The 9,600-nt window shown below is 42.4% G+C and overlaps 1 protein-coding gene across 1 annotated transcript in view; it reads left to right on the top strand.

Moving 5' to 3' along the window:
* MARCHF6 (membrane associated ring-CH-type finger 6) overlaps positions 1–6,507 on the top strand; it is a gene marked incomplete at both ends in the record, with an annotated part of 61,373 nt that extends 54,866 nt beyond the window's left edge. Inside the window, 5 exons of the mRNA XM_084233890.1 lie at positions 1,186–1,320; positions 3,024–3,113; positions 4,097–4,229; positions 5,205–5,340; positions 6,417–6,507. Coding sequence (XP_084090016.1) covers positions 1,186–1,320; positions 3,024–3,113; positions 4,097–4,229; positions 5,205–5,340; positions 6,417–6,507 — 585 coding nt within the window. The remainder of the gene's footprint in view (positions 1–1,185; positions 1,321–3,023; positions 3,114–4,096; positions 4,230–5,204; positions 5,341–6,416) is intronic.
* Positions 6,508–9,600: the final 3,093 nt, after the last annotated feature.

Genomic DNA, 9,600 nt, shown 5'->3' on the forward strand with positions numbered 1-9,600 from the left:
GTATAATCAATTCTAGTTTTGTATCTCAATTTGTATGTTTTGATTTCACTGAAAGTTTAACAACCATTTAATACTAGTAATGAAACAAAACTGTAAACATAAGAGATCATGTATGTTATGAGCGAAGGGATTTCTTTTTTTTCTTACTAAGATTTATTTATGTATGCATATAAGAATAGGAGTAGGGGTGAGAGGATTCACCAGAGACAGAGTGGGGAGCAGAACAGGCAGGGTGACTGAAACACACTGCTGTGGGGAGCAGCAGGCGGGACAGGAGAGGTCTGCTGTGCCACGTGGGCTGGCTCCCTGGCTGGGGATTGAACTCATGCTACATTGGCTGTGGATTGCTTCTTAATACTGAGATTTAACACTTTGCACCACCAGGGAGGCCCCAAGTGAAGGGATTTCATTGCTGTTTAAGCCATAGGGGTGAGACATTCTACTATTTAAATATGGTCTTCAATCATGTCACCACAAGTTGGCGTGTAAAGAAGCAAGTGATGTGTCTTCACACACACCCTATTAGTCAGCAGAAGCCGCGTACTCACTGAGGTTACCTGGGGTCACGGGCCGCCAGGGCCACCATGAAGACTGCTGCTTTGTCAGGAGCTCCTAGTGGTCTTTTCCCTGCGCCTCTTCTTTGCTCTCTGTTCTGCTGAATTTTCATAGGGCCACTTTGTCCTGTAGCTGTGTGTGAGTGGCCACTGTATTGGGCAACACAGAGGACATACCTGTCATCATAGTAAGTCCTGTTGGACCGCGCTGTTCCAAGGGAGCCACTTCAATCAGCTTAATGGATCATCTTAATGGCCCTTCTATGCCAGCTACCTCAGCAGTAACCGATCTACCTGTGGGTGGGCTGTTGTGCCAGGGACCCGTAGCTTTTCTTGGACCAAAAAAAGCCTATTCCTGGGAATGAGATAGAAAAACAGCACAAACATCTGGTTAATTTATGTAGAAAAATGAATTTCCTATAATTTTATAGCAGCAGTGCCTAATTTCATGTTTTCATTATAATATTCCTAGGTATTTAATAGCAGTCTCATCAAAACACATAAAATGTGTGTAGATGATGTAAGATTTCTATTCTGTCAGGCATGGGGTGAAAAAAGAAAAATAACTTTGGAATGGAATAGCTTGGCTGAAAGCTAGACTCTTTGCTAACACAGCCTCGTCCCCCTGTAGATAATGAAGACTTTGGTCGTTGCGGTGCTGCTGGCTGGGGTTGTCCCCCTCCTCCTGGGGCTCCTGTTCGAGCTGGTCATTGTCGCTCCCCTGAGGGTTCCCTTGGATCAGACTCCTCTTTTTTATCCATGGCAGGTAAGTCTGTCTCTTTTGCTCATGATATTTCATTATGGATTTGGGGTTATAAAATTCCTTAGTTATTTTAATGTGATTTAAACAATTTATTTAGAAAGGTGATTTTTTTTTTCTTTTCTAGGGACCCTTGTAATATTGATTAAATAACATATTTTAATTTTTTGCTTTCTAAACACATAGGTCCTATAACTACTGTGTAAAAGCCCTTACTCTCTAGGTTAAAATGGCGCTATTCATTTAGGCTTCTTCATCAGTATAAACTAAAATGTTAATCTTTTCACCTTTTGATTAGGGTGAGGTCTCCTCCTCTTGTTGGCTTTAAAACTTTAAGCAGTGACTTACTCTCTTCAGTAATTACAGCACGTTTTCCCACAAAGTTGCAGTCTTATTTTAAAAATGCGCATTCAGAGGGAACCTTTGTCGGTTACAGCAAGGCCATAGAGTTCATGGAAACCTTCGCAGACTTCATAACTATAAATACCTACCTGAGTGTTTAGTGTGTGCCTAACCTCTGCACTAAGTAACTTAGGTGGATTTCAAACTATAATGTAGGAAGTTCTTGAGGCCATCATGGGCTGGTGGGAAAGATAGACATGTGCACAGGTAAACTGTGCTGTCACTGCTGGAAGCAGCTGTGGCTTTGTGTCGGGAGGCATTTAACCTGACTTGGGGGTTCAGATGTGGTTTTCCGTAGGAGATAATGTCAGGACAGCCTAGTAGAGACGAGACATCAATAAGAAAGGAAGAGGTATTTCCAAGAAGGCGGGAATGCCCTAGGCACATGAGCAAGAGCACACCTTAGGGAACTGCCTCCAGTCCAGGGTCCTCACAGAATTGCAGAGAAACGTAAGGAATGAAGGAGAATATTGAAGTATGTAAGCTGTCTTTCTGCATGAACCTCATTGCAGCGTCGTCACACAGCATCGATGACTGATGGAAAGCTGTTTTTTTAACAGAACAGTATCAGCTAGTAAAGGCTTAAATAACAATTAGAAAGTCATTGTTCTGAGGGAGTCAACAGATTGATTCCACCAAGCAACGCCTATGAGTGCTGAACCCACCAGGTGTAAGTTGATGGGTCTTCAGTTACTACTGCTGCATAACGAGCAACTTAGTATCAAAGACTACCATTTATTGGGGCCACCAGTGTGTGGATCAGAAATTCAGAGAGGGCGGGTTAACCCCTCTCTGCTCTGTATTACCTGGGGCCTCACTTGGGAAGACTCCGTGACTTGAAGGTGATTTTTATAATGGCAGAAACAGTCAGAAGCAACTAGATGTCCAGTACAGAATGGTTAAATAAAATGCCAGGTATATCTGCTTTGGAATTTAGTGCAGCAGTTAAAAAGAATGAAATTGAACTTTGTTTTATTGTTGGTAAAAATAGTGTAGTGAAAGGAAACCATGACACTGTTCTGTTTGTTTGTTTGTGTGTTAAGACCTCCATTAATGTCCACACTTTTACTACTAATCTTGGGAAAACGTAGATCCCTGAAAGATACACAAGAATGATTTTTGATAGGAACATTGAACTGATGGGAGAAAATACTCCGGATTTTCCAGCATATGTTAATCTAATGTAAAATTGTTATCGATCTTGTTAAGACTTCTGTTTTGAAATAAGAAAATTTTATATAGTTTGTATGCTGGGTTTATTGCTAAAAACAAACCAAAAAATTAGATAAATGTTTTTATTGCCCTAGGACTGGGCACTTGGAGTCCTGCATGCGAAGATCATTGCAGCGATAACGCTGATGGGGCCTCAGTGGTGGCTGAAGACCGTGATTGAGCAGGTCAGCAAGTCAGTTTTTAGGAAAAGGCTGGAGTGATAGTGACCATGTTTGACTTATGGGACGGTTTATGTCTGCATTTTCTTTAATGAGCATATATAACCTTTATTTACTTGTTTGTTTCACGAGAGTGGCACTGTGTGTGATGTGGCCGTGCGTTTCATCCGCTGCTCTGAAACTCACCGGATGGTAAACCCCTAACTAAAGCACCCCGAGCCTGTCCATAGTGGACGCAAAAATCAGCACGTGTGCCGACTTCCAGGGCAGGAATGCTGTGTATCCTCTGTGTTTTCTAAGCTTACAGCAGAGACAAACCAAAGTTAATGAAGGGAATGTATACAGGGAAAGGAAGGAAAAAATTATAACAAAAAAAGCAGAGCTGTTTGGAAATATCCTCGCTGTGCAGCACCTGAGAGCCATGCTGAGCCACAGAGTCTCCGGTCACGGGTCATTGCGGTGATGACCGCGGGAGCGTCTCATAATAAGGCTGGCGGTGTAATCATTCATTTCAACAAGATTTCTGTCCAAAATAGCCGACAGAACAGATTTTGATACTTACTTTCATTACTTAGAAAATGTGCTTGGAGTAGCCAGCCTGTCTTTGAGGTCAGCACCAAGTGAAAAAGGTGTGACAGTGCTGAGGCAGTAAAGCTGCCGCTTTCCCTTCCTTCACCTCGCAGTGCCTCTCTGCATGCCACCTGGCGTGGGTTAGTGCACAGCTGGTGGTAGGTTAGTCTCATTTCACCTCAGCAGAGAGAACTGTACAGTGTGGTGGAGAAATGCATTTCTTAAAAAACTTGTGGCCGCCACTCCCGTGTTGGCATTCAGAATTTGCTTTGACTTTGGAAAATTAGTTTGAAATTTGGAGGACTGGTAGAGTCAAGTCTATGTGGAATTGGCTCAGTAGAAGTTACTCTGTCAACCCAGAGGAATTTGTTTTATAGTCTTAATGTTCTAATTTCCATGCTCCCTTGCCCCCCTTTCAGGTTTATGCAAATGGCATCCGGAACATTGACCTTCACTATATCATTCGCAAACTTGCAGCCCCAGTGATCTCTGTGCTTCTGCTTTCCCTGTGCGTCCCTTACGTCATAGCATCTGGTGTCGTTCCTTTACTCGGTGAGTAGTGCTGGCAGGAAGCTGGAGAGTGTGTTGGTGCACTCTTGTCAGTAGCTAGACTGCTTTACCTGTGAATACAAATCCAGCTGGTGCGGTGGTGTCAAAATCCACTTTCCTTAGATTTGATTACTTGGGACAACGTTAGGTGGGTCACAAAGCTCTTCAGCGCACTTTTTCTCTCTGGGGAGAAAGTATTGACATTTACAATCTCCCCAAAATAGGAACAGATATCTTCCAGGTTGTCTTCTATAAGATCATAGAAGTGCTATGATCTTATAATCATAAAATTAAGAAAAAGTTACTAATTTTTAAGAAATCTTCTTTAACGTAAAAGGAGAAGTGATGCTAGGGTGTGACTTTCCAGCAGCTAGCAAGACGTTATCTTTTCATTGGGCTAAACCCAGCTTATGTTCAGAATGGAAAGGACAGTTTCCCCCTCCGAATCCTTTTCTTCTAAACTCCCTCTCTCCTCATCCGGCGAGTTGTATAACTCAGAGAACCTGAGAGGTCACCACATCACCCAAGCTTCTCTGCTCCCCACACTCAGGTGTTTCCAGGTCCCTGATCTCACCTCCGGGCTCTGTCCCTCGCCTCTGGGGCCTGTGCCCGTGGTGGCAGTGGTGCAGGTGCAGATGAGGTCATCCCTGCCCCCCACCGACTTCCCTCGCTAGGTCTGGGTCCCTGCTGTGCAGCTGCCAGGCTGTGGCCACAGTGGCCTTTTAAAGACCAACTCTCACGGTTCCTGTTGATCAGCATCCGATGGGTTGTTTCCTCTGTGACCTTTAAAACACGATCCTTGCCATCATTTACCCAGCTCTGCCTCTAGCTGAGGCCTCGCCAGGCCGGCCCCATTCCTGGCCTCCTTCAATGTCATCCCGAGTTTCATGCCAGTCCCTGCTTCTTAGAGAAAGAACACACTTCGTTGCCACTGTTATTTCTGTATACACTCACGAGTTTTTGTTTTTGTTTTTGCAGGTGTCACTGCGGAAATGCAAAACTTGGTTCACCGGCGGATTTATCCCTTTTTATTGATGGTTGTGGTGTTGATGGGCATCTTGTCCTTCCAGGTCCGCCAGTTTAAGCGCCTTTATGAACATATTAAAAATGACAAGTAAGTGTAGACTTCCGTTGCTCTGGCTGCTCTTGTGAAGATAGCCCATTTCTTAATTTTTGTGTTCAGTGTGATAAAAGAGGGAAAAGTGCTCAGATTCTGGATATATTTTGAGTGGAATTGCCAGCATTTCCTGAAAGCTTGGATATAGGATGTGAAAGAGAGTGGGATCGAGGACTCAGTGGCCTGAGTACCTGGAGCTGTGGAGCTGTCACTTAATAGAGGTGAAAAAGACTGGAGCAGAGTGGTTGGGAGCGTTGGTGTTTAACATGCAAGTAGGGGTCTGTGTTAAGGGCGCCAGTGGTGTAGCAGTAGATAGCAAGAGTCCCAAATAGCAGTCGGTGTCTTTTCAGATGTTCTTTTATTTGACACGGTATTAGTTTTAGATAAAAATACAGAGCCTACATTAAGAATTAGTGCTGCTGTATCCCTCGTGCAGCTAAAGGCCATCAGGTTACTGTAACCATCGTGGAGAGAGAGAGCAAAGTCACTGCCAAGTGCTACGGGAAATCCAGGGCCTGGACCGCTCCCCCTCCCGTTTCTTAGCATAATACACTCACTTCCACACCGTCACCCCTTTGACCTTATTCACATCTTTGTCCTTTGATCTCTCCTTTTCTCTCCAAGGAGAGAGTTTTAGGCCCTGCTTTCCTCCCTACCCAACTTTCTGATGATATTGCCAATACATTTCCTCAGACAGAGCCACTAAACTGTTTGGTAAAATATGATCCATCACAGATAAGTCCCTTGCTTGAGTTCAGTCTAGCTGAGCTGGTGAGTGAGGATTCCGCTCTACAGTGGGAGTAAGTCCTCCCGCTGGGGCCTCTGACATTTGCTGCTCCCGACACTCCGCGCCACCCCATACTTGCCGTGAGGGCCGGCCTGCCTTTGTTGCCTGTGCAGGTGTTTGCTCTAGACTCTCCCCGTACTTCCCTCACCGTGGAAGGGTTTTAAGTAGGAGTGAAGCGATTGGATTGGCATTAAAAAGAATGTATGTACCCCTTGCCACTGTTAAGAAGAATGTTGTCTGTGTCAATCATATATATGAGAGAGTAACCTCCCTTTTTTACACCTAGATACCTGGTGGGCCAGCGCCTTGTGAATTACGAGCGGAAATCAGGCAAGCAAGGCACATCTCCTCCACCGCCAGCGTCGTCCCAAGAATAAAGCAGTTTCTCAACTACCTTGATCTTCCCTTGCCTTTACGTGTCCTTTCTTGTGGACTTCTCTCTTTGGAGACTTTCCTGGTGATCTCTCAGCATTGTTTTAAGTTAAATGTATTTGACTTGTGTCTCGGCCTTTGGAGCGCAGCAGTGGAAGGCTCTGCTGCCCTTTCTGCATCTTCTGACATCGCCGCTGTCTGAGATCTGTATATGTGTAAATAGAAGTTCCTGGATACCCCGAAACTTTGGATTAAACAGAATGTGCATTGTACATCTTTAAACAAAATGTATATTAATTTATTAAATTCTAGTTGTCACTTTATTTTGGACCTGCTGTGATCTTGACAGGCAGCGTGCCACAGAGCCGTCGGGCAGAGGGAGACTTTTTAATGACTTCTGGAACCCAGTGCCACGGGTCCTGGCAGCTCTCACCAGTAAGCTGTACATTCTGTCTTTCTTGGCTGTCCATACCTTACCAGAAGGTGAAAGGAAGCAAGTAGAAATCACCAGTGGAGTCTCTGTGGTAAGAAAACATGAACTTTGTGCTTCACTGTCAATCATTTTTGGAAGTTATTTTGTATAACACCAAAGCTGTTGTACATTTTCTACTGCCTGTTTATTTCCCATGTGTCTGTGTTTGTAATATTGTGTAGTATCTTGTGGTAGGTGGGGAAATTATTTTTAATTTTGATAATTTAATATTTCTAGTGATCAGCATTGGGAGCTGGGTTTTTGTGCTTGTTAGGGGCATGTTATATGTAGAAGGGAAAACTATCCAAAAGAAAATTTTTGTAAGCCCCTACCCCACTTCTCACACAGAGCTGTCTGTTTTTCTTTTTTTGGCAGCAGTGGCCAAAGGTCCATGTCTGATTTTAAATCCTACAGAATAATAGCACCAGCGGTACTGCAGCAAACTGGAACAAACTTAGGCCGTCCTGAGATGTGTGTTACATGTGGGTGTGGTGTTTGGTCTAGATCGGGACAGCATTAGAGGAGACCGGTCAGAGCACCAAGACCTGCTGGTTCTGGCATCATTTGGTGAGGATTGGCAAGAACTTTTCTCCTAGTTTCCCGTGAGAACTTTTTGTTTACAAAATAAAACTACAAATAAAACCATCTTGATTTTATTTGTCCAAAAGGAAGCTGGCTGAGCTGGCCTTTTAACATAGGAGTGCAGGCTGTACTTCATTGGAGATGAACTGTAAAGTCAGAAAATGCACGGTTGAACTTGGTTTCCCACATAACCAAAGCTCAAGTTAGAAGATGAGAGAAATAGTGAGGAGTAGTCAGGCCCGCCATCCAAGTGTTGTAGGATGGGGCATTGTAAGGCGAGTGTTGGTTTTGGATGATAACTTAGATGTTCTCAGAGAAAATGGACAGCATAGGTCTTCAGAAACTAGAAGAATTTCCGTATAGTATTAAAATTCATATACTCAAATCTGAGGGTTTCTTAAAATATGAAAGCCAGCCAAACATAAGCTACCAAAATGTTCTGGTTGCTTTATAGTTCCACAATTTTTCCCGAAGTGGTAAGCAATTACTTTACTCTAAAATATATTTTTAAATATCAGTATCAGAAGAAAAGCTTGACATAGGAGTCAGTGTTACACTTCCCAGCACTTTGAGTAAGTAGCCCTTTCTCTGGTGTTTGGAATAAGGTCTTTGCTATCCTTACCTTTACTTGGAAATTTAATCCTGCTGTGAAAAATTAGGAGTATTTAAAACTAATGTCACCTGTAACGGTGTATGTCTATATAAACTGTTCTCTTTGGGAGAAAAAATACTAAATTGGGCCTATAACTTGATTTATATTAATTTATATTTTTTTTAGTTTTTTAGAGATTTGTAGCTCTTGATACACAGTGGTTGGGGCACATTTATCCGTTTTACCAGAAAGAGAACTAAGCAGATACTGCAAAAGAGTAAAATTTGTTATTCTACAAAATTTTGAATGAATCTTATCAAATATTTTGTATAACAAAAAAGTATGAATGTTTGCGCTCCATTATCCTGGCGGATGGTTCTGTCTTGTCTTTGTTCAGGAGTTTCCTGGTTTTCAGTTGTGGTTGTCCTGTTCCTGTCAGTGAGAGGGGTGCTTTCCTCTCGCAGCACTTCCTGGCATGCTTGGGTGGCATCAAGATCTTACTAACTAGTCTTGGAGCTGTTTAAAACCTCTAGGTCAGAGTATTGCTACCTGTTGTGTACAATTTTTTTATAGCGGTAGTGTCTGTTGGCTTTATTTTACATCGGGCTATAAAACAGTTTTCAACGGAAGTGAATTAGGAAAGACCTTTTTGCTGTATTTGTACTATTTATAAGTTGAAAACAAATCAACATTTGGGGTTAGTTTTACAACCAGTTACCAAATGGTCATAGTCTGCAGTGTGCAGTTGCTTATTATTAGCAAATTATGTTTGATTTTTAAACCATTAAGTACTAATAGTTGAGATGAAAACTGAAGAAGAATGCCAATATGTGTAGCTGGCCTTACGAGAACGCCATGTTTTTAGGTGATTTTATCTTGTTAATTCTCTAGAGAAACGGTGGAGATTGGGCACCTCAATTCCAGATGTAAAAGTAATTTTTATTTCAATATTAATATAACTGTTATTACTGTGGATTTCTTGTCTTGTGTTTTTTTCTTTCCCATATTCAAGTACTAGAGAATAACTTTTCCCTCAAATTTGATCTTAGATATGTCTGTTCTGTTTTGGTAGAATGTTACTATTAAAGTGTAATTCTTGAATTTAGGTTGAATTAATGGCTTTTTAAGACAAAACAGAAAAGCATTGCACATTTCTACATCATATTGCCTTTAGGAACACTTGTGCACACGTACATGCACACACTCAACGTCCACCAGAGGATGTTGCCCCCATGTGAGAACACTGGCATTTTTTAAACTTTATAAATTTACTACTTACTCTGATTTGCAGTAGTTTAAGCTCTCTACTTACTGCAGAATTTTTCACTGTGAAATTTAATGATGATGTTTAAAATCCTCCCATAGAGAGTTACTTAGCCAGGTGTTGCGTCACTGTCCAGTTGCCATCCGGGAGAGAGAACTCAGATGTGTCATCCCTGAAGTGGGAATTAC

Source organism: Talpa europaea (assembly GCF_964194135.1).
Source record: "Talpa europaea genome assembly, chromosome: 5".
Taxonomy (NCBI): Eukaryota; Metazoa; Chordata; class Mammalia; order Eulipotyphla; family Talpidae; genus Talpa; species Talpa europaea.